The 25,707-nt window shown below is 37.1% G+C and overlaps 1 protein-coding gene across 2 annotated transcripts; it reads right to left on the reverse strand.

The window, feature by feature from the left end:
• Positions 1–2,427: 2,427 nt before the first annotated feature.
• LOC128213747 (CDK5 and ABL1 enzyme substrate 2-like) lies at positions 2,428–25,657 on the reverse strand. 2 transcript variants are annotated; one of them, XM_052919789.1, is made up of 13 exons: positions 25,266–25,657; positions 23,986–24,080; positions 22,481–22,592; positions 22,210–22,302; positions 21,044–21,179; positions 18,901–18,994; positions 18,263–18,346; positions 12,968–13,071; positions 12,667–12,773; positions 12,278–12,314; positions 11,929–11,991; positions 11,290–11,394; positions 2,428–11,019 (listed from the first exon to the last, which is right to left on the reverse strand). In XM_052919789.1, the coding sequence occupies exons 1-13, from the start codon at positions 25,655–25,657 to the stop codon at positions 10,879–10,881; spliced, it is 1,563 nt and encodes a 520-aa protein (XP_052775749.1). In that variant the 3' UTR covers positions 2,428–10,878. The 2 variants fall into 2 exon arrangements, with proteins under 2 accessions (XP_052775749.1, XP_052775750.1); XM_052919790.1 differs by lacking the exon at positions 18,263–18,346.
• Between the last annotated feature and the right edge of the window lie 50 nt (positions 25,658–25,707).

Here is a 25,707-nt window from a genome sequence, read left to right on the forward strand (position 1 = left end):
AAACAGTTATACTAGCACTGACAGCCAGGATTTAGTACCATCAAACAGTTATACAAACAGTTATACTAACACTGACAGCCAGGATTTAGTACCATCAAACAGTTATACTAACACTGACAGCCAGGATTTAGTACCATCAAACAGTTATACTAGCTTTGAAAGCATCAAGCAATTATACAGTACTAACACTGACAGCCAGGATTTAGTACCATCAAACAGTTATACTAGCACTGACAGCCAGGATTTAGTACCATCAAACAGTTATACTAGCACTGACAGCCAGGATTTAGAACCATCAAACAGTTATACTAGCACTGACAGTCAGGATTTAGTACCATCAAACAGTTATACTAGCACTGACAGCCAGGATTTAGTACCATCAAACAGTTATACTAGCACTGACAGCCAGGATTTAGTACCATCAAACAGTTATACTAGCACTGACAGCCAGGATTTAGTACCATCAAACAGTTATACTAGCTTTGAAAGCATCAAACAATTATACAGTACTAGCACTGACAGCCAAGATTTAGTACCATCAAAAAGTTATATTAGCCAGGATTCTCTTTCGTTCAGAAACATTTATTTTCATTAAAATGAGATTGACATCATGCACATCAGTGTGCTTCCGCTTGTGGAATTCAAAAAAAAAATTCTTATTTTATGATATATTAAATGCGCCTAACGTGTTTTATTTCTACAATAATATTTAGGGACTCATTCTTCATGGTTAGCTTTATGTGTTTTACAGTGTTTCAAGTGTTGCCAGTTAATTTATAATGAAATTGTCACTGCCCGTAGGGTGGTGGTGTAACGTTAAAAAATGGCAGATACGGCTCAAGAAATTCCAGTAGAGAAAACTTAAGGAAATGCTAGGGCCGTGTTGTCTAAGGACAAAAGCAAACAAATGCTCACTTAACAAAACAGTGCAAGTTTTGAAATATGGAGTTAAGAAAGTGAGAAAATGAAAATTGATTCAAATCCCATGAAACTGGACATGTTGAGGTCTATCAGAACAGACCATAAAAATTGAATAGGCTTGATAAAATGGAGACCAAGTTTCAAAAGTTAGTATGGTAAATGCTTCATGAAAGGTGACAATGGCGAGTACCATGACAAAAAAGGCTACGTTTTGAGGAAGCATCGGTGTCGAATGCCAGCAGAACTGACTGTGCAAAACCTGTTAGCAGGTTTAAAAAATTTGCTAACAAATATTCTTTGGAAGAGACAGTTAGTGGGGAAATTGAGCCAGTTTGGTCGAAGACTGTTAATAAATGAAATGTTCAGAAAAGGATTGCCTGAGAAATTGTTTCAGGAATTGGTTAAAGATGACACATGTGCTGGGCCTAAAATTTGTGAAGGGCTTGCTGTTGTCAAATTGAATAAGTTGATATGGGATGTTGTGCTGGCCAGAGCAAGAAATTTTTGAAGTCTGTAATAAGGCTGGAGTGCATCTTGCCAAATCCATGGATGCTATGGCCAAGCTTGAAAGTGAACAGCTTACTTTAGCAGGGAACTTTGGTTCTATTTTAGACACTTGCAACGATTTGTTGGCCAGGCATATGCTAAGATCAACATGGCAAGACGCAATTTTTTGAGACCTGAACTGAAATCAGAATACATCAATACGCCCATCTGTGCAATCACACCTACTCGTTTACGGGTGAAATATTTGGGGATGATGTCTCCAAAAGTGCAAAATAAATTGTAGATTGTAACAAAATGGGAAATTGTTTACAGCATAGCTATAGTCAACAGCACCCTCAAAAACGTCAATTTTTCAGTTTTTCAATTGTTTTTGCGTGTCGAGCAACATTTGGGCGAGGTCATGGACTTTCTGGTGGTAGAGGCATGCCACCAAAAAAAGGGAGCGGCAAGGAGATAAACAAGAGGGCCATATTGGCCGTAAATCGCTCACCTGAATAAAAGAGTTTAACCACTATAATCAATAAAGCTTGATATTTGTTCTCAAAGAATATTGAAAAACATACTGATCAAACATGTTGCCAGGTTAATCACTGACGGGACTTATCACAGTTGCCCTTACACTGACAGGACTTGTAACAGTTTCCTGCACACTGACAGGACTTGGTGATTGACTGCACACTGACAGGATTTTGTTCAGATACCTGCACACACGCACAGGACTTCGCTCAATTGCCTGCACATTGATGAAACTATGTTAAATTGCTTGCACACTGAAATAACTTTTAGTATAGATACACAAACAACAAAAAGTGCAACATCCAATAAAATCAATAAACTGCCTTCAGCTCTAATGATCAAATATCAGAACACATTCAGCACCTTCCACTAATAGCATTGCTTCTTCCATCTATGTCAACATCACCTTCCTTCACGTGTTTAAAAAAAATAATCTTTAAATGCATTAAGGCTTATTCTGAATAAGCCTTAATGCATTTAAAGATTTTTTTGATTTTTTTTTCCCGAAAATCCCCCGAAATTTCGATCCATCCCCCGGGCTCCCGGCGGGAGATAAAAATCCCCCGGAATTAAAAAAAAAATATTTTAGAAATTTTACAACAGGCAATAATGACAAAGTGAAACCACAGTATGTGAGTGTAACTGAATGTACAAAACTACAAGGGTGAAATGCCAAAAGGAAACTTTTACAACAAGTGATCAATTACTTTGTAGTAATTATCAAAGGCAAAGAAATATTACTATTTTGGAAGGAAGAAATTAATAATATTAATTCTATTCTCTTATTGTCTGAAAGTCATCAAAGCTGATAGAATTAAGCACATTTTTTTAAAAGGCTTTGGAGGAAGGTAAATTTAATTTAATTGTCTCGAAAACATATTTTTGCAATGACATATTTTGTTCTGCAAGTGCATTACAGTATGACATGATAGTGTATCATAAGAATATGATAAATCATGACATAAAATAATTCAGTATAATGAAAAAGTTAGGAGGTTTTCAAAGCAAACTATATGTGAATACATTTTTCGTACTTGCGTCTAAAAATACTTTAATATATCGCCAACTTAGACCTGCTAAAAAAATCCCCCTGAATACAACCAAAATCCCCCTGAATTTTCAGCCTTTTGAACAAATCCCCCTGAATGGTCTCCAGAAAATATGGCATGTATGTATTCACTATCCACACAGAAGATAAGATCGTAGCTTAGAATAATCTACATGAAGTTCAATGGAAAAGTCTGATTATTAAATTTATTATTAAGTAAAAATGAAATTTCTTCTAAAGAATAAAGTTTATAATAATTATTTGACTCTATGTACTTAAAAATTGAACAATAATTACCTTTAAGTGACTATGTTGAAGACTTAATAAAATTTAAAATCTATTCCCTTGTTACTAATTGTTACTAAAAATAAAAGTAGTGGAATCTCCAACAAAAAGGGAGACCATATAGCAAGACTTGCTGCCCTTGTTTCAAGAGCAAACTTAACATATAACTATCAGACTTTAACATTTTGGCAATTTTGTTGTTGTTGTTGTTGATCAATCATGACCTTTGAAATATTTTTGTAGAGGGTCACCCAATGAAGCTTTCTGTAAAGTTTAATTGAATTTGGACTGGTAGTTATAGAGGAGATGATTTTTTTAAAGCAAAATAGGAAGTCAGCCATTTTGTTGTTGCTGTTGTTGTTGTTGTTGTTGATCAATCGTGACCCCTTGTTGTATTTTTGTAGAGGGTCACCCAAGGAAGCTTCCTGTAAACTTTCATTGAATTTGGAGCGGTAGTTTCAGAGGAGATAATTTTTTTAAAGCAAAAGAGGAAGTCAGCCATTTTTTTGTTGTTGTTGTTGTTAATGATCAATCGTGACTCCTTGTTGTATTTTTGTAGATGGTCACCCAAGCTTCCTGTAAAGTTTCATTGAATTTAGACTGGTAGTTTCAGAGGATATGAATTTTAAAGCAAATCAGGAAGTCAGCCATTTTGTTGTTGTTGTTGTGTTGATCAATCGTGACTCCTTGTTGTATTTTTGTAGATGGTCACCCAAGCTTCCTGTAAAGTTTCATTGAATTTAGACTGGTAGTTTCAGAGGATATGAATTTTAAAGCAAAAGAGGAAGTCAGCCATTTTGTTGTTGTTGTTGTTGTTAATGATCAATCGTGACTCCTTGTTGTATTTTTGTAGATGGTCACCCAAGCTTCCTGTAAAGTTTCATTGAATTTAGACTGGTAGTTTCAGAGGATATGAATTTTAAAGCAAATCAGGAAGTCAGCCATTTTGTTGTTGTTGTTGTGTTGATCAATCGTGACCCCTTGTTGTGCTTTTGTAGATGGTCTCCCAAGGAAGCTTCCTGTAGAGTTTCATTGAATCTGGACTGGTAGTTTCAGAGGATATGATTTTTAAAGCAAAACAGGAAGTCGTCCATTTTGTTGTTGTTGTTGTGTTGATCAATCGTGACCCCTTGTTGTGCTTTTGTAGAGGGTCACCCAAGGAAGCTTCCTGTAGAGTTTCATTGAATTTGGCCAGGTAGTTTCAGAGAAGAAGTTTTTTTAAGCAATTGTTGACGGACGGACTGACAGACGGACGCCAGACAAAGACCGATCACAATAGCTCACCTTGAGCACTTCGTGCTCTGTTGAGCTAAAAAAAGCCAAGTTTTTCAGGTACATTGTAGTACATTTAAGGCAGGCAGATTGAAGAATTTTGTCTCTGCTTAGGAGAAATTAACTAGTGACCTAGATATTTTGGATATTGTAAAACACCATCACATTCAGTTTTAAGGTGGTATTTCACAAGGAAAATTCAATTTTCCAAACAAAATTTAGTAGAATAGAGGAAGAAGTAATTGATACCAAGTTAGAAAAATTGTCAGGAGAAAACCCCAGCTGATATTGCCTCGCGAGTTGCAACGGTTACAGAACTCACAAAAAGATCCAAGGTGGTTTCGTGGGTCTTGCTTTCTCTGGGAGGACAAACATCCTACCAGTGTTGTTGAACCCAGAGGTGAAACATTGGTGTTGTTTTGAAATATGTGTCAACAGTTCAGGGAATTTCAGTTCTGTCATTGAGTGTTTGGAATACTTCTCTGACTTGCACAGAGCAATCAAGTCTGTTGCGCTTTGTTTGAGATACATTTCAGTACTCAGAAGAAGAGTGGCTAGTCGAAAAGCGGCGAAGATTGCTATTGATATTGGAGAAAACTCAGGGCTACACGTTAGCTTGTGTGGAAGAGATGGAACATGCCAAAATACTGGTTGTAAAGCTATTTCAGTCTGCTTCATTAGAAAGAGAGAAGAAGGTCTACATCCAAAATGATGACAAAGGTGACACTAGAATATGCAACAGTACCCTTAAAAAATCCTCTTCTCTTTTCCACCTTGATTCATTCATAGATAATGATGGTTTGTTGCGTGTGGGCAGGCCGACGCCTACGCCAGTCAACTTTGCTGTATACTATTCTGCATCCTCTTGTTCTGCCACGACATGGACACATAAAAAATCTCATTGTTAGGTGTTTTCATGAACAAGTGGAGCATCAGGGTCGTGGAATCAGCAGTCATTTAGCAGTCAACAGTATCATTCACATGTGTGTGAAATGCAAACATTTGCGTGCAAAATGCCAGACTCAAAAAATGTCTGATTTGCCAGTTGATAGAACTGAGCCCTCTCTTCCTTTCACTTATTGTGGTATGGATTATTTTGGACCTTTTTACATTAGAGAGGGTCGTACAGAATTGAAACGGTATGGAGTGGTATTCACATGTCTATCAAGCAGAACTGTTCATCTGGGAACTGCAAATTTGCTTGATACAAGCTCTTTTATCAACGCATTGAGACAATTCTTGGCTATTAGAGGACCCGTCAGACACCTTCAGTCTGATTGCCGAACTAATTTCGTTAGTGCCGAAAGAGAACCAAAAGAAGAGTTGGAAAGTATTGATACAGATCAGATCGGGGAATTTCTCTTAAAGGAGGGTTGTGATTTTCACTTTAAAATGAATGTTCCAGCAGTGAGTCATATGGGTGGCGAATGGGAGAGGCAAATTCGTTCTTTACACATTGTATTGGCAAGTCTGATAAATAACTGCAGCTCTCACATAGATGATGAAGAGTTGAGAACGTTCATGTGTGAAGCTGCAAACATTGTCAATTGCAGATCCGTTTCTGTCGAATCCATCAATGACCCAGTACCACTTTCACCACAATACCTTCTCACTCTCAAATCAAAGGTTATTTTGCCTCCACCTGCAAATTTTCAGCGTGCTAACCTGTATGCGAGGAAGCACTGCAGACGTGTTCAATACTCGGCAGATCAGTTCTGGTCGAGATGGAGGAAGGAATATCTTCAAACCTTGTAAATTAGAGGCAAGTGGCAAAATCCCTCTCACAATCTGTCCATTGGAGATGTCGTTTTGGTAAAGGAGGACAATGTTGTCAGAAATCAGTGAAAACTTGCTCGATTTGATAGCATCACTGTTGACAAGGATGGGTTGGTTCAAGTTGTCCATGGCCAGAAATCTGAACGCCAAGGGTAGGCCTGTTAAGTCTGAATTCTTCTCGAACGTCCAATTCACAAACTGGTGTTGTTGATGAGAGAGCCCCAGAAATTCCCAGTCGAGGAGAATTAAGCTTGTTTGTATATGTGTGTGTGCATTTAAGTGTTCAAGTCGCATGTAAATATTCTTGTTGATTTTGTAGGTGATTCTTACTATAGTCAAAAAGTATTTTGTTTTGCCTTAAATGTATTAACATTTATTGGGCATGCGCAGTCGGGTTTTTTTGTGCGCTCAAAGAACATTGCGTGTAAGTTATGTCAAGAAGTATATTGTTTCATGCGCTCACAGAACATTTTGATTGGTTCTGTGAAAAGAAACTTATATTCACTGAGTTTAATTCCAAAAAGAAGTACATTTTACTGTGATAATTCTTAAATGATTTTAATTCAAATGCTGAATTCTTAGAGCGCATTTTATACGTGTACTTTTGTAATTTCTTATTATCATAGCCATCTCATTTAAAGTATTTTAATAATTATTTCTTTCAGTTTGACTTAGACAATTGTTGTACATAAACGATCAAACTACATTGTGGTCTTTAGTCGCTCTTTTTAACGGCATACGATATCGGGCCGTTACAATGGCACCTATGCCTAAAATGAACAAATCTGTGGAATTGGGAAAAATACAAGTTATAAAATCTGTGTCCAAGGACGAGAAACACATAGATTTATGTGACAAATTCAAGCCAGTGTTCACAGGGCTACGCAAACTGAAGAGAAAATGAGTCAAATTTTGTATCGATGAATCTGTAGTTACCACAGCACAGGCAGCACTGCATACCATTTCTTGAGCAACTGGCGCAACACCTTGGGGTTTGAACCTGGTGGTCGCACAAAAACAACCCTGATGAAAATTAGTTATGTGTCGACATGAGACAGGCCAACTAAGCATTGAAACGTGAAATGCACGGCGATTGAAAGAATTAAATTGGTACTCAATGGCTCCACTGTGTTCTCAAACGTGGATTTTAACAACGGGTTCCATCAGCAATTACTGTCCGAAGAATCAGGTAACACGGGTAACATGACCTTATTAGTCTCAAATTTATGACTATGGAGATTAAATTTCGGTTCGAGTGTTGCACCTTAAATATTCCAAAATGAGGTGAGACAGGAATTGTCAGGCTTAGATGAAGCACTGAATATTTTAGATGACATTATTATTCACAGGCCAAATAAATATATACATGATGCCAGGCTAGAAGCTGAATAACTACAGTACAAGAACCTTCCTCTCAATAAGCAAAAAAGTGAATTCCGGAAAAGTTGAATTAAGTTCTATGGACGCATATTCTCGGAAAACGGAATACCACTAGACCCAAAAAAAGTCACAGCCATTAATAACATGGAAAAACCAAAAACTGTAGGAGAATTTAGGTAATTTCTGGGCATGACAAACTATGTGTCAAGGCTCATGCATGACTACTCAACCATGTTGAAGCCTCTCAAAAGTCAAACAAAGGACAATCAAGAATTTGTATGAGGGCAAAGAACAGGATTCATCATTCAATCGGCTTAAAACGCATTGGTTAGCAACCAGGTAATTACTGTCCCTTGAAACACTTGGAGCTATAGTGTGATGGGAGTCCAGTAGGCTTATCAGCGAGTTTGATACAAGACCGGAAGAACATTGCTTATGCCAGCAGATCATTGACTGCTGTAGGACAACGTTATTCTTGGTCTGAAAAGGAAATGCTTGCTTGCGTGTTCAGATGTCAACACTTCCACTTGTATTTGTTCCACAAAGAATTCACTTTGATTAAAGATCATTAAAGATTAGAATTGTTTTTCAACAACACAAAACAAATACTATCAGCCAGATTGGAGCGGTGGCAATTGAAACTAACAGCATACAAATTTGCAGTGAAATATCTCCCGGGGACGCATGTGATCTCTGATTATTGCTTGATGATAGACACCCACTTAGTGACCAGCTGAAACACAGCATTGCTGAAAAAACTTCATTGCTTGTTCAGCGGTACCAGATTCATGAAACATTGCTGATATTGCTCGTGCCTCTCAAAAAGTTGATATTGAAATTGCCATTATGGACGCTGTGCATGACACTGTGACATAAACAAATATGCCAGTCGGATGAAAGCCATGACACTTTCGGATGAAAGCTATAAAACCAATCAACAATTAGCAGAAGATCTGACAATGATGAACATTAAAGATGGTCGTGTTTTACTAAGCAGCACTAGACTGTGCATACCTGATAAACTGAAACATCAGATGGTTAACTTAGCACACATGGGTCACTTCTTAGAAAAACATGTTGGTGTCCGTACACAGAGAATCTTAACAAAAATCAAACAAACAACTACAAACCATGAACTTATCAAATCCAGTCCATTACCAAACAAGCTTTGGGACAAAGTGGTTGTGGATTTTTGTGGTTCATTAACAAACAGTTACTACTTTGTGGTGGTTATTTTAGACTACAGCTGATTCCCAAAATATTTTGCGTAGCTGGGATCCCGACTATTCTTAAGACGGACAACAGAAGTTTGTTCAATAGCCATAACTTCAAACAATTTGCAAAGCAGCACAGGAAAGTAAATCCTCTTCACCAACAAGCTACAGAACAGCAGAAGCTTTTAACCTTTGGTTAAGACCTTGATATCAGCAGAGGTATTTGGCAGAAATTTCAAGTCATCTACAAGCTAGTTTTTACTTGTTCACAGAAGTACTCCACATCCCAGTCCAGTTGTGTCTCCAGGGTAAATCATGTTCAACAGAAAAATGAAAATAAAGATACCTTATTAGTCAAGCAAACAATACATACATGAATAAAAAGACAATAACGTGAAAACCAAAAAAACAAGGTTTATGCAGACAACAGGCGTAGGGGACCACCATCAAAATTTAAACCAGGGGACCGTGAACTTGTTAAAAAAAGTATGCAAACAAGCTGACACCATCCTTTAACCCTACACCAGGGAATGTACTCCTTCTCCTAAAAGCTACAGACATGATTAATTATCGTCTGATTATCAAACATGCACATGGATTAAATGTATAGATCTCAGTAATGTGTTGACTTTCGGAATGTTATTGCTGTAGTTATATACCATGACATTTAATATTGGAACTGACCTGGTCACACATTTCACTTTTCTCTGGAAGGGGGAAGGGATTGATTCATAGATTCTTTAGCATTTAAGATATAAGTTTCACGTGAATTGCAAACATGTGATCAAGTAGTGTAGTAGAGGGATGTAGGCTTAATATACTTGTATTATGTATGATTTTTGAATATGTAATATAATATTATGACTAGAATCCATGTCTGAAAAAAGGGAGAGATGTAGTTGTCTCTGATATGCTCTGCATAATCTGATAAGCCCCGCCTACCAGTTAATAGTCAGCAAATAGCACTCACGCAATATATCAAGGTATTCCAAAAATCATAGTCAGTTGTTTAACTGTTGTACTGAATAAACCTATTATACCAATCACGTTTCGGGTCTGACTTACCCCTTTAAATACACAAAGGGTCTGTTACAATCTGTTACAATATGTTCCTATTACACACAACACAAAACACTACAGTTTCCAGTATTCCTATTGTTTCCAGTGTAGAAGCAGCTATTCCTATTGTTTCCAATGTAGATGCAGGTCTTTATATTGTTTCCAGTGTAGAAGCAGGTCTTTATATTGTTTCCAGTGTAGATGCAGATCTCTTTAATGTTTCCAGTGTAGAAGCAGATCTTTATATTGTTTGCAGTGTAGAAGCAGGTCTTTATATTGTTTCCAGTGTAGAAGCAGGTCTTTATATTGTTTGCAGCGTAGAAGCAGATCTTTATATTGTTTCCAGTGTAGAAGCAGGTCTTTATATTGTTTCCAGTGTAGAAGCAGGTCTTTATATTGTTTGCAGCGTAGAAGCAGGTCTTTATATTGTTTCCAATGTAGATGCAGGTCTCTTTAATGTTTCCAGTGTAGAAGCAGGTCTTTATATTGTTTGCAGTGTAGAAGCAGATCTTTATATTGTTTGCAGCGTAGAAGCAGGTCTTTATATTGTTTGCAGCGTAGAAGCAGATCTTTATATTGTTTGCAGCGTAGAAGCAGGTCTTTATATTGTTTCCAGTGTAGAAGCAGGTCTTTATATTGTTTCCAGTGTAGAAGCAGATCTTTATATTGTTTCCAGTGTAGAAGCAGATCTTTATATTGTTTCCAGTGTAGAAGCAGGTCTTTATATTGTTTGCAGTGTAGAAGCAGATCTTTCTATAGTTTCCATAATAGAAGAAGGTCTTCCTATTGTTCCCAGTGTAGAAGCAGGTATTTCTATTGTGTCCACAATAGAAGCAGGTATTACTATTGTATTCAGAGTAGTATCAAGACTCTGTATTGTTTGCAGTGTGAGAGCGTGTGTCAGGACTGGTAGAGCAACCTCTGGTAGTGGGGGTAGATCTCACTGTCCGCAATCAGCAAGGAGAAATCCAAAGCAACCAGCGTGGCAAACTCATAGGCCGACATCTCCTTCCTGTGAAGTCGGAAATCATCCTCCACTTGCTGTAAAAGAATGAAACCATTGTTACCATCAACAAAATAAGCACACCATTCAGATGAAGTTTTACAATAAATTCTGTTATAGTTATTTCAAGGTAGCAATTGAAACTTAGATAACAGTCACATTTTAAATAACTGACCTGTTAGTTGTCTAAGCAACAAGGCATTTACTGACCATTGATAACACTATATTACAGTAGTGAAAAAATAGGACACTAGTGATTTAATGTTTTCTCTCAAATGAGACTAATTAAATTTCCACTGTATACATACATCAATGAGTTTTGACAGCACTGGTCCTTTGATATCATTGAGTTTGGCAGACAGGATGAGACACGCTCCAGCACACAGCTTCCTGTTCTGCTTTGAGATCAACAGCTGCAACAAAGGGAGGTGGGACAACTCATGCAATGTACTTACTATTCTAACTAACATACTATATCATATTCTTTGGTTTAACACATATTTATTTAACAATGATTGTGAAAACAATTAAAAGGTAATACTTATCCCCCTTGTTGGCACAATGTTATGTGAGAGTACAGCCTTGTAATCTTGAGGAAAAACGGAATATGCAGAGGAAACCAGTCTGATTAAAATCCTACCCTCAAATATATGATCTGTTGGAGGCAAGCCAAGGGGGGTCATGTACGTTAGTCAGATTGAGGCGGAAACACACTTGCCCTCATTTGTGACAACCAATCAAACTCTAATATTCACAGGCAGGATATTGAACCCAGAAACCCCTGGTTAGAAAGTGTGCTAACCACTGTGCTAGCTGAACAACTGCACTATGCACTCTAGAAATTACAAATTTACAACTTTAAACTCTTGTAATTATTAATTTGGTCCTCTTGAGTGGCACATTTTAAATATTAAAAATCCAACAAATGGAAATGAAGCGTTCCTCACCTTGAGTATTAGTTTCTCAAAAAACACATAGGCTTGAGCGACTGTCCACATATCAATATTGCACTGAAAATACATCATAACTTGCCATATACATTGTGTAGTTTCAAAGGTCAATTCCAGTTAAACATCTAATAACTATAATTCACAGCTTTCATCGTATAACAGCTTACTGAAACAATGAACATGACCATTTCCAGGATGATGGTACTCCCCACTAATGATATGAAGGAGGCAGATATTGAGAGTTATCAAACAATAGCTGTATGCTATCATTACAACATGTATATCAATGGTTCCTATTCCACCAAACAGAGTGGTAAATGTCTCATCGGTGCGTTTGTCTACATACCTTAACATGAGAGATATTTCTCATTTCCTTCTTCAAACTGAAAATATAGTCACATACAGTTTAATTCATATTTTATGGAATGTCTTCTTGTGTTATAAGAAACAAAACCAGGTTTTCATCACATATGTTTTCTAATAAATGATGGCAAATAGCTGTATAGCTAACACTTTTGGAGAATGTACAGTTTTACATTAATAGATCTGAACAACTATACTGTGTATTTCTCCTCACATGAGAAAAAGAAAACAACAACAGTTAGTACAGAAGGATGGAAGTTTTTTTGCTTTTCAAAAGTTTTGCCCAATAAGTTTTTACCATTTTAACAAATATTTCATTGCGAGTCTACAAAATACAACAATAATTGAATACAGGAAGCCCTGAAGATTTACCTTCTGAACTTTGTGAGGGTCAGTTGTATGTTGGGAAATTTCTCTTTGAACTTTTCATTTAACTCTTTCTTCAGAATAGACGGCTTAACATAGTCAATCACTGATGTCTGGAAAACAAAGAGAAATCAAGTGCATCAAATCTGTATTTACTTGTTGGCATATAATTAAAATAAATTGTATTGTTGATCAATATTATTGATTTAAAATTGTTGGCTGGAAACAATGACAATAAAATATGTTTGTGTGCATTTTTCCATATTTTTTGCCATCATTTTAATTCATTCACACCCCCTCCACATACCATATAGGAAGAGAAGTTCAGAACAGTCCTGTAACCACCTGACTGTAGTTCAGGGTCATCAAGGAGACTGGGGTCATAGGTCACCACTTCCTCTTCCTCCACAACTGAAACATGGCATGATGGGATTGGTGAATCATACAAATTTACAGCACATTGAAAATGAAATACCAAAAAGCAACGCGGAAAAAGTCCCACTGTTTTATTTTCAGCTGAAAAGAGGCATGACTCGACAATTATCAAAACCTGTTGTACATGTGATACTGTGTCTTGCAACATATTTACCAAGTTTCATTTGAATAAATATATTTTGTTTGAGTAATGGATATGGCAAAAGCGCATCCTTTTTTTATGAAAAACAGACAAGCTATCAATGAAATCTCTGAATGTATCATTTTATGCAGTAGAAATATTGCTTGTTACCTATCATTTTCCGGATTTCACCTCTTCTACTGATATCAAGTCATTCCTAATTTCATACAGTTTTAAATGAATTGAATACTTAATTAAATGCACAGTCAATATTCTGTTAATATTACTAGACTTTGTACCAATACACAGACAGTACCCATGCACTAGTTTAATGTTTCTCCAGTTATAAATGTTCTTGTTTATATTTGTATATTGATACATGCTGAAGTATGTTAAGACAAATCCAACAGATAGTCAGCTATTCATGGCATGCTTTAAACATCAATTTCCTGTCAGACACATTCAAACTCAAAATGCTAAGCAAACCAAAATACCAAAATCAACCGATCAGTATTTAAAAAAGCAAAACCAACCAATCAGCATTCAATACACTCCACAGTAAACACTGCCTTGTTGGCAAACTATTATTATCAAATTCACAAACTTGCATTGTCATACATGCCATGTTTCTTAAAGGCTTCCCAGGAGATTTTGGTCAGAAAACCAGTGCATTTCATAGATCACCATTAATTACTTCAATGCTGGCATTTTTTCATGTTCAACATTTAAACCATTTAATTTAAAATAGAATTTATTCTCAACCTAAAAGCACTGTATTGAGTTCATATATACAAAGCAATTAGGTCTACATTTGTCCAAATCACACAAAGTTTATTTTTAAATTCCAGTGTATTTTCAGTGGAGGCCAGGGGACTATCTTAATTCTGTGAAGAAACATGGCATGTGTTCACTGTTATTTGCTTGTTATACTTTTGGTGACTTTTACCCTCATTCAAATTTATTTAAAACTACATGGAAAAGTAAGCTCTAATAGGTATTTAACAAGAGTATCACTGGAAGTGATGGAGGCTCCTCATATGCCCATTTTGTATGAAAAGGCAGAAATTGTAATACAAGGTGCTGGTAGAGGGTGAACATTTTTAGCATTAGTATACACAAGTTGGAAACATTTATAACATGGAAAGATATGGACAGGTTTGGGAATTAGATTTTAAAGTCAATTTTAAAGTCTCAAGCAATGAAATAAAAAAGCTGCAATTGAAATTCACAAATATCAGTAAAAGGGGAATGTTGCATGATATCCTGAATAAGGATCTTTCATAATGTCCTTGCCATCTAACTATATACCAAGTTTCATTTGAATCTCTTTAGCACATTCCAAGATATGGCCCAAACATGCATCCGTAAGGATAATATCAAATTAAGGGGAGATAGCCAAATAAATATGCAGGGTAAAATGTTTAATCATTGGTACCATATTTTCTGTCAATGCCATTTATTTCTATATGGGGACGGGGATATAAGGGGAGCATAGGCAGGGCAAGATTGTGGTTATTATACACTGCACTTCCTTTCATTGCCATCTGTCTATATTTCAAGATTCATTCTCTTAGGTACTTTCCAAGATATTTTTAAAAACTATCAGATAAGGGGGATTCCAAGGGAGATAAGAAACAATACAGGGCAGGGTTATGGTTCTTATGTATTGCGTTCCTCTTGTTGATTTTACATCTTGTTGTCAGGCTGGAAATAGGCTTGGACAAGAGTTTGTATGTGATTTTACATCTTGTTGTCAGGCTGAAAATAGGCTTGGACAAGTGTTGGTATGTGATTTTACATCTTGTTGTCAGGCTGAAAATAGGCTTGGACAAGAGTTGGTATGTGATTTTACATCTTGTTGTCAGGCTGGAAATAGGCTTGGACAAGTGTTGGTATGTGATTTTACATCTTGTTGTCAGGCTGGAAATAGGCTTGGACAAGTGTTGGTATGTGATTTTACATCTTGTTGTCAGGCTGGAAATAGGCTTGGACAAGAGTTGGTATGTGATTTTACATCTTGTTGTCAGGCTGGAAATAGGCTTGGACAAGTGTTGGTATGTGATTTTACATCTTGTTGTCAGGCTGGAAATAGGCTTGGACAAGTGTTGGTATGTGATTTTACATCTTGTTGTCAGGCTGGAAATAGGCTTGGACAAGTGTTGGTATGTGATTTTACATCTTGTTGTCAGGCTGGAAATAGGCTTGGACAAGTGTTGGTATGTGATTTTACATCTTGTTGTCAGGCTGGAAATAGGCTTGGACAAGTGTTGGTATGTGATTTTACATCTTGTTGTCAGGCTGGAAATAGGCTTGGACAAGAGTTGGTATGTGATTTTACATCTTGTTGTCAGGCTGGAAATAGGCTTGGACAAGAGTTGGTATGTGATTTTACATCTTGTTGTCAGGCTGGAAATAGGCTTGGACAAGTGTTGGTATGTGATTTTACATCTTGTTGTCAGGCTGGAAATAGGCTTGGACAAGAGTTGGTATGTGATTTTACATCTTGTTGTCAGGCTGGAAATAGGCTTGGACAAGAGTTGGTATGTGATTTTACATCTTGTTGTCAGGCTGGAAATAGGCTTGGACAAGAGTTGGTATGTGATTTTACATCTTGTTGTCAGGCTGGAAATAGGCTTGGACAAGTGTTGGTATGTGATTTTACATCTTGTTGTCAGGCTGGAAATAGGCTTGGACAAGAGTTGGTATGTGATTTTACATCTTGTTGTCAGGCTGGAAATAGGCTTGGACAGGAGTTGGTATGTGATTTTACATCTTGTTGTCAGGCTGGAAATAGGCTTGGACAAGTGTTGGTATGTGATTTTACATCTTGTTGTCAGGCTGGAAATAGGCTTGGACAAGTGTTGGTATGTGATTTTACATCTTGTTGTCAGGCTGGAAATAGGCTTGGACAAGAGTTGGTATGTGATTTTACATCTTGTTGTCAGGCTGGAAATAGGCTTGGACAGGAGTTGGTATGTGATTTTACATCTTGTTGTCAGGCTGGAAATAGGCTTGGACAAGTGTTGGTATGTGATTTTACATCTTGTTGTCAGGCTGGAAATAGGCTTGGACAAGAGTTGGTATGTGATTTTACATCTTGTTGTCAGGCTGGAAATAGGCTTGGACAAGTGTTGGTATGTGATTTTACATCTTGTTGTCAGGCTGGAAATAGGCTTGGACAAGAGTTGGTATGTGATTTTACATCTTGTTGTCAGGCTGGAAATAGGCTTGGACAAGTGTTGGTATGTGATTTTACATCTTGTTGTCAGGCTGAAAATAGGCTTGGACAAGAGTTGGTATGTGATTTTACATCTTGTTGTCAGGCTGGAAATAGGCTTGGACAAGTGTTGGTATGTGATTTTACATCTTGTTGTCAGGCTGGAAATAGGCTTGGACAAGAGTTGGTATGTGATTTTACATCTTGTTGTCAGGCTGGAAATAGGCTTGGACAAGAGTTGGTATGTGATTTTACATCTTGTTGTCAGGCTGGAAATCAGCTAGGACAAGTGTTTGCACTTGAAAATTTACACAACTTAGTGATCTGCTCCAAGTATTCAAATTACTTTCTTGATTAAAAACATAGATAAGTTCATGGTTGATTGTAACGAGATGATAGCTTATAGAATCATGCTTGTGTCAGTTGCGTCAGTAAACACCAGCATTGAAGTTGATTTTGAGAGGTCCTGGTGGGGATCAAAGCCACAACCCCTGGGGTGAAAGGTGGAAACCTATATCACTAGACCACCCTCACTCTGATGGGGATCGACCCACAACTTCTTGGGTGAGAGGCAGACACTTATACCACTAGACCACTCTCACTGTGGTGGGGATCAGACCCACAACATTCTTGGGTGAGAGGTGAACACCTATACCACTAGACCACTCTCACTCTGGTGGGGATCGGACCCACAACATTCTAGGGTGAGAGGTGGACACCTGTACCACTAGACCACTCTCACTGTGGTGGGGATCGGACCCACAACCTCTAGGGTGAGAGGTGGACACCTATACCACTAGACCACTCTCACTGTGGTGGGGATCGGACCCACAACATTCTAGGGTGAGAGGTGGACACCTGTACCACTAGACCACTCTCACTGTGGTGGGGATCGGACCCACAACATTCTAGGGTGAGAGGTGGACACCTATACCACTAGACCACTATCACTGTGGTGGGGATCGGACCCACAACATTCTAGGGTGAGAGGTGGACACCTATACCACTAGACCACTCTCACTGTGGTGGGGATCGGACCCACAACCTCTAAGGTGAGAGGTGGAGACCTTTAACACTAGACCACTCTCACCCTGGTGGGGATTGGGCCCACAACCTCTGGGGTGAGAGGTGGACACCTATACCACTAGACCACTCTCACTCTGGTGGGGATCGGACCCACAAACTCTGTTCTTGTCAAAAGTGGGAAAACGTTGCATGAAAGAACTATTAAAAGTGCAAGTCTCGGTTACTGAAAAAGATGAGAAAGATCTTACAGAAATCCAACTACTAAGCCTGGTAAAAATGAGAAATATTAAAAGATTTACTTAATGCAGACCCAGAATAGCATGATATTATAGAAATAAGGTTTAGATTACCTGTTGTTGCATTACATATCACTATAAAAAAAAACTTGTTGTTGCATTACATATCACTGTAAAAAAAAAACAACAACAAAAAAACCAGTTCAAATAATACTAAAATGCAAAATGCATGCAGCATAAAACTGAAAATGTTTTACAATTGAATGTTCCAAAAACAAATTGAATGTTCCAAAAACAAGAAATGTAGATATCGCTTTTTTTTAACCGATGAGGTTGTTAAAATAATTACCATTTTAAATTGAATAATGTGAGCTCATATGTGTTTATGACATTTGATATGCTAAAAATTGGTGTGACATTTTGCTAATGAATATGAAAAGAAAGTGTAAATGTTTGCAAAATAATGAACATATATAGGAGTACATAATTCTATACATGAGCGAGCCACCACCCTGAGCAACAGTATACACATAGCCGGGATGGGCAAGCACGCTACCAAGGATCTACCTCTGTCCAGACCCGACATGGCCAAAGAGCCACGCGCCGTCGCGAGGTACGGGTCCTCAGATACACTCCGTGTGTAAACACGTCCTGTGAAAGCATATATTGATCAAGCCTGATGTGTAATATATGGACCAGTCTCACCCTGGTGTACAAAAGATTACAGGAAAAGAAAATATGAAGGGGTGGCAGATTATTTAAAATATTAAAACATAAACCACAAGAAGAAATGTTGAATAATGGGAACATGTAGAAACATTATGACAGATTAAGTTCAGAAAACAATCAAACATTTCATAGCCATGAATTTGCTTCCTCTGCTAAAAGATGGATGCAGCAGGTTTACATAAAGTAAACTTGGAGCCATACATTAACAAAGATAAGACATGTACAAACGATGAAATGTCATGCATTTTTATATAAGTAAAACAATTCAAACACCTTTGGGTAAATCCTACATAGTTTGAGAACACAAAAGTAGAATGCTGCACTGTAAAATGCTTCAGAAAGATGTGCAACCATAAAGCCAATGCTTTCTAAATGCGAATACAACTGATATGGATAAAAACCCAAGTGGGAGATACACTGGCTGCAAAAACACTGTAGTTAAAAAACATTTTGGTAGTGTATGAAACAATACTTACTAGAGGGGTTATCTGATCCCAATTTGGATTCAGAAACCACTCTCCTCAGCTCCCCCTTTCTTGATGGCTCCAGCAGCTCGCTGTACGAAACATCCTGCAAATAGTGACAATAGCGTAGACATACATTGTGAACCGAAACCATGGTTTCATGTAACACCAGCTATGGTTGCATATAACAACAGTCATGGTTAATATAACAGCAGCCATGGTTGCATATAACAGCAGTCATGGTTAATATAACAGCAGCCATGGTTGCATATAACAGCAGCCATGGTTGCATATAACAGCAGCCATGGTTGCATATAACAGCAGCCATGGTTGCATATAACAGCAGCCATGGTTGCATATAACAGCAGCCATGGTTGCATATAACAGCAGCCATGGTTGCATATAACAACAGTCATGGTTTCATATAACAGCAGCCATGGTTGATATAACAGCAGTCATGGTTGATGTAACAGCAGTCATGGTTGATATAACAGCAGCCATGGTTGCCAATAACAGCAGCTATGGTTGCATATAACAACAGTCATGGTTAATATAACAGCAGCCATGGTTGCATATAACAGCAGTCATGGTTAATATAACAGCAGCCATGGTTGCATATAACAACAGTCATGGTTTCATATAACAGCAGCCATGGTTGATATAACAGCAGTCATGGTTGATGTAACAGCAGTCATGGTTGCATATAACAGCAGTCATGATTGCATATAACAGCAGCCATGGTTGCATATAACAGCAGCCATGGTTGCATATAACAACAGTCATGGTTTCATATAACAACAGTCATGGTTTCTTATATCAGCAGCCATGGTTGATATAACAGCAGCCATGGTTGATATAACAGCAGTCATGGTTGATATAAACGCAGTCATGGTTAATATAACAGCAGTCATGGTTCATATAACAACAGTCATGGTTGATATAACAACAGTCTTGGTTAATACAACAGCAGCCATGGTTGATATAACAGCAGCCATGGTTCATATAACAGCAGCCATGGTTCATATAACAGCAGCAATGATTCATATAACAGTAGTCATGGTTCATATAACAGCAGCAATGATTCATATAACAGCAGCAATGATTCATATAACAGCAGCAATGATTCATATAACAGCAGCCATGGTTCATATAACAGCAGTCATGATTCATATAACAGCAGCCATGGTTGCATATAACAGCAGCCATGGTTGCATATAACAACAGTCATGGTTTCATATAACAACAGTCATGGTTTCTTATATCAGCAGCCATGGTTGATATAACAGCAGCCATGGTTGATATAACAGCAGTCATGGTTGATATAAACGCAGTCATGGTTAATATAACAGCAGTCATGGTTCATATAACAACAGTCATGGTTGATATAACAACAGTCTTGGTTAATACAACAGCAGCCATGGTTGATATAACAGCAGCCATGGTTCATATAACAGCAGCAATGATTCATATAACAGCAGCAATGATTCATATAACAGTAGTCATGGTTCATATAACAGCAGTCATATTCATATAACAGCAGCTATGGTTCATATAACAGCAGTCATGATTCATATAACAGCAGCTATGTTTCATATAACAGCAGCCATGGTTCATATAACAGCAGTCATGATTCATATAACAGCAGCTATGGTTCATATAACAGCAGCCATGGTTCATATAACAGCAGTCATGATTCATATAACAGCAGCCATGGTTCATATAACAGCAGCCATGGTTCATATAACAGCAGTCATGGTTCATATAACAGTAGCCATGGTTCATATAACAGTAGCCATGGTTCATATAACAGCAGCCATGGTTCATATAACAGCAAGTCAGCCATGGTTCATATAACAGCAGCCATGGTTCATATAACAGCAGTCATGGTTCATATAACAGTAGCCATGGTTCATATAACAGTAGCCATGGTTCATATAACAGTAGCCATGGTTCATATAACAGTAGCCATGGTTCATATAACAGCAAGTCAGCCATGGTTCATATAACAGCAACAAATTCTGGTTTGTCTCTGTCATTAAAGAACCCATTTGGAAACCAAAATAAAGAGAACTATTTAAAAAAATTGAATTAATTAAAAATTCTTTAATTAACTTCAACATTTGCAATGAATGCAGGGAAAGAATTGTGTACTGACTGGAGCATCGTCTCCCCTGGCGATCTTCTGGCCAAGGAGAAACATGTCCTCGGTGGAGCTGATGGAGCGTGTGCCAGAGTGGTGACGACTTCGGTGGATGGCCACCATAGGGGGAACATCATCATGGAGCTCAATTCTGCCAAACACAATCAACAAAATTAAGCTTTTTTTAATGCTTTGCTGTAAAAATTGTAAACACCAGTTACCAAAAGGCCTTAGATCGGTCACCTGAGATATGAGATGCTGACCAATGCATTTATGGAAATCTTTGAAAGGATGGAAATGAACTACTTAACTAGTCAAAGACTAATGATGGTGATATTCTGTTCCTCTATTTTCAAGAACCATATTCAAATATAACCTAAAAATCATGAAGACAATCATTCAGAGCTTCATGTTAGATACATAAGAATAATACACCTTTAATTGTGTTTTCTAGGATTTTTCTTTTATTTAGCCAAGTGCTGCCCTATATTCAACCTTGACGAATTTTGCAAAGTTTTATGAAGAAATGTTTGGATAAATCAAAGGCCATATATGTTGTTATATCACTCTTGATCTTATAGCCTGATCTGAACCAAAATTGAACCTGTCCAAGATTTTATGATCTTATACATTATATCCCAGTTCAAAGCTGCACTATCACAGAAGGGCAGCTTAGACATTATTTAAAAAAATGTCTGAGAATCAGCATCAATGCCTTCAATTCAATCATGTAAGATAACTCACAATAGAATAGATCTCAATTGTTTTGGAAAATTGCTAAAAAAGTTCAAACATAAATATAAAAAACTGTGATCTGATATTTTATCAGAGTCTTATATCACTGCTTTCCACACATTTACACAAAAATGGACTCTTTTCAAGACAAAAAAGAAGAAAGTTGTCAAAATGGCCAATCTGTAAGAGTGCAGCCTTAAATGTGATTGCTTCAGAACTGTGGATGCTTATGTGTTCATAAGCTAGTTGTGAATGGAAAAACAGACATCCAATACTCCTAATACATCACTCTGTTCACTCTGCGCAATGTGCTAAGGTGTGATAAAAACCCAGCTATGTAAGATATTATTTTTAAACAAGTCTTGCAATTGAAACATTTAAAAAAATGAATGTCAGTTTGAGTTAAAATACAAAAAGAGTTAACAAATCATAACAAGAAAAGGTACCTTGGGTGAGGGTGATTGTACCTTGGCTTTGAATTCCATGGGACCGTTGAAGATATGATGGCGGGAGCCTTGCAGTTCGTGACAATCAGAACTCTGATTTTCAACAAAAATATCATACACTTAGTCAGTTGCAACTGACTGACACAATTTCAAATGTATTTCTAATGCTTTGTACAAAATGAAGCATTTTGCCAATTCAAATATTTCTGAGCAATACAATAAAGGTCTCTGTTTAAGCCTGGTTATTAAAATGATGTACAAAGACCACTACCTGGAATCTTTCAGCTTCCTTCTGCTATCAGGGGAGATAAACCTGACATCCCAGTCATGCGACTCCAATGAGTCAGCTGATATGGAACTAGAGTGTCTACTTAAAGTGCGATCTGAAACAGAGGGAAACATTTTAACAATTTCAATTATTTTAAACCCTTCAAACAATAATTAATTAGTAAGAAAATATTCAGGTAATATTTTTTTTAAATATAAATGGAGAAAAATGAAAACCTAACCAATAAGTAGCATAGAATAATATAAATTACGAAAGTAATGCAACATTTAAATACATGTAGATGAATCAATTCATTAGCTCATATTAAATAGTTTCTGAAGTATGCTCTATGCAATTTAAGAGATTTATCAATCAACACTTAAATTTGATGTCCATATTTCAAGCATTTGCAAGAAAGCCTCAAGACAGCTTAATGTTTTAAAGCGAATAGGTCATAACCTTTGTAAACTAGGAAAATTAAACATATATTACTCATTTATCCTATCAAGTTTCAATTTCTGTCCAATTACTTGGCATTTTTGTGGCAAGGTGCATACTAAGAAGCTCGAAAAAGTACAAGAACGAGCCCTCAGATTCATATACAATGATTACACATCTGATTACCCAACACTTTTATCTAAATCAATGTTGCCAACTCTCAAGCTTAGAAGGTTAAGGTCCATTGCTATAGAAACCCATAAAATTATCCACAAGCAGGGTCCAATGTATCTACATGACTTAGTGGTAATAAAAGAACATTCCTTTAACTTTAGATATAAGATGATGGCTGCTATCCCAACTGTAAGAACTACAACATATGGGTGCAATTCTTTCCGCTCCGGTGCCCCTAAACTCTGGAACTCCCTTCCACAACATTTTAGGGAAGAAACTAATTTTAATCATTTCAAGAGTTTAGTCCGGGCATGGAGCGGAGATAACTGCAAATGCTCATTTTGCATATAAGAATGCTGTCATATAACATGCTGTATAATGTCTTAATCAAAGATATGTTGGATGGGACCTCGCGAGCTTAGACTGCCTAGGCAGCTGGTCTCTTTCAATGTGTCATTGATTTAAATCATGTTAATTAATTGTGACTTCTTTTGTTTTATTTCCCATGCTAAATGCATTGTCGTATTACCTTGTGATTCGTATTTTCGATTAACTTATGCTATAAATTATGCTAATCTACCTACATTCTATATATATAGTCTAATGTCTTTCAACTGCCAAATATGTTTATGTGATTTTACTATAAGAATTATTTATTTGTTTCAAGTGTACATACTGAATATTATTATTTGCATGAACTGATGTGTGTGATATATTAGTTACATAAATTATGCTATTTATTTATAATGTCGGTCAAAAGCTATTCATAGCCTATGTTAAACTGTTGATGATAGTACCCGACAATAAATAAATATTGACTTGACTTGACTTGACTTAACACTTGTAAGAATACATTATTTTTCCCTTCCAGTAATAATACATAAATTGTAACTAACCGGCTAGGGCTTCTTTTAACACAGTAGTTGAATCTGTCATGGGTAGTATCTTCTTACGTGCATTCACTCTTTCCCTCTCTGAACAGGAAGAGGCCCTAAAGTAAGATAATTGTATAGTAAGCCATATTGGCATAAATGGGAGTTAGGCTGCTGTGCTTTCTCTAGAGCCAAAATGTTGTATTGTCCGCATGAAGAATGAGGTCTAGGTAAAGATCTTTAAAAAATTATATCTACAAGTAAGGCCTTAAAAAAATGTTTGTTTAGGTAATAGATAGGGTAGGTAGTTAACTTTTAAATTATGCACCAGTCAATTGTAACCACGCCCCCCCCCCCCCTCCCCAGGTCCAAGGGTATACCGGGGATAGCCGGGGTAATGGGCAGTGGTTGTACTTTTCAGGTGGCCAGCAGTGCCATGTGAATCGCGGTGGTTTTGTCTTCGCGCCAAAAATGGCGGGGAATGGGCCTTACCTAGGGTCCCTGGGATGCTGAGGCATTTAGCGAGTATTTTACCATCAGTTTGTCCCCGCAGGGTGGAGATTTTACCTGGGCTTGGATGAACCGAAAGTCGAAGTTCCCGCTTTTCCCCCGGAACATGGGGGGAGGGGCGGGTTACAATTTTTCCCCAAATATACTTTGCAAACATCATTTTCTTGCAAATGTCACTCTAGTCCAAATAATTGTACATTGATGGATTTTTTAACGATTTGTGATATGGCAAATCTTTCACCTACAAATTGTTTTGTACCAAAAGTGGGTAGTTATTTCGGTACGGATTCTGGGTTAAAGCATATTGCGTCGATAAAATATCATAAAAACAAGAAATATAACCAGATAATGTTATTTTATATTAGTTCCATTCAAAAAAATAAATATCCAACGAATTAATAAGAGTTTGATGTGATATATACATGAAGGGCACCTTCAAGGCTGCAGTTCACAGTTTTACAACAATCGGAACACTTCGGCCATGGCCGAGTTGTTACGATTGTATTTAAGAGGTCTATCTCGAAGCTTGCCGGAGTTGGTCGAGTTGTTATGATTAGCATAATTGTTGTCTGTGTCAGTCAAGTTTCATTCTGATGGAAAGGTAAATCTTATGAATATAAACCTTTATTATCTATTTCAAAAATAAAATACTTCTCGAAATACAAAATTAAATGACAGTTTATGTTTAAACAAAAATGTGTTTATGGTGGGGGAAAAAGTGTGTAAATATTATTTTGGATCTTATAATGAGTGTGACAAGGTGTTGAAGTTCCCAAATCGAATGGGATAGCTACCTCCATCTTTTAGAAAACTGCTTGTCCCCCAAATTAGGCGAAATTTCATCAAAATCATCAGTTTGGTTTTCTCTTATCTGGTGAATTGTTGACGATCGAGATCTTGAAGCCAATTCTTTAGAGTTTTCTTCTTGCACAGAACAATTTGCTATGTAAGTACCACTTTTGTCACCATCCAAATTTACAGTCTGTCCGACCTCCACTACAGTTGAAGAAACATCTGGCCCCGAACTTCTATTTACATCATGCTGAACTCTTTTATTCTTCCACATATGAAAAATATAATTCGTGTCATCATATGTTCCATCCAATGATATGTTCAAAAGGAAGTTTTTTGCTGCTAAACGCCGAAGAGATGATTTTTTCTGTTGGCGAATTTTTGCAGTCGCCATTTTTCTTTGAAACAGTCAACAACTTGAGTTTCTTTCCTTTACCTATTTTT

The sequence above is a fragment of the Mya arenaria genome, chromosome 13, assembly GCF_026914265.1.
Source record: "Mya arenaria isolate MELC-2E11 chromosome 13, ASM2691426v1".
NCBI lineage: Eukaryota > Metazoa > Mollusca > Bivalvia > Myida > Myidae > Mya > Mya arenaria.

What these genes read in the sequence shown, in the direction of transcription:
- LOC128213747 (XM_052919789.1), bottom strand. Translation starts at nt 25,657, where the DNA reads ATGGCGACTGCAAAAATTCGCCAACAGAAAAAATCATCTCTTCGGCGT. An exon ending in GGGATCAGATAACCCCTCTA is followed by an intron (nt 18,347 to 18,900) that starts GTAAGTATTGTT and finishes ATGCTTTCACAG; the next exon opens with GACGTGTTTACACACGGAGT. An exon ending in ACCCTCACAAAGTTCAGAAG is followed by an intron (nt 12,315 to 12,666) that starts GTAAATCTTCAG and finishes CTATATTTTCAG; the next exon opens with TTTGAAGAAGGAAATGAGAA.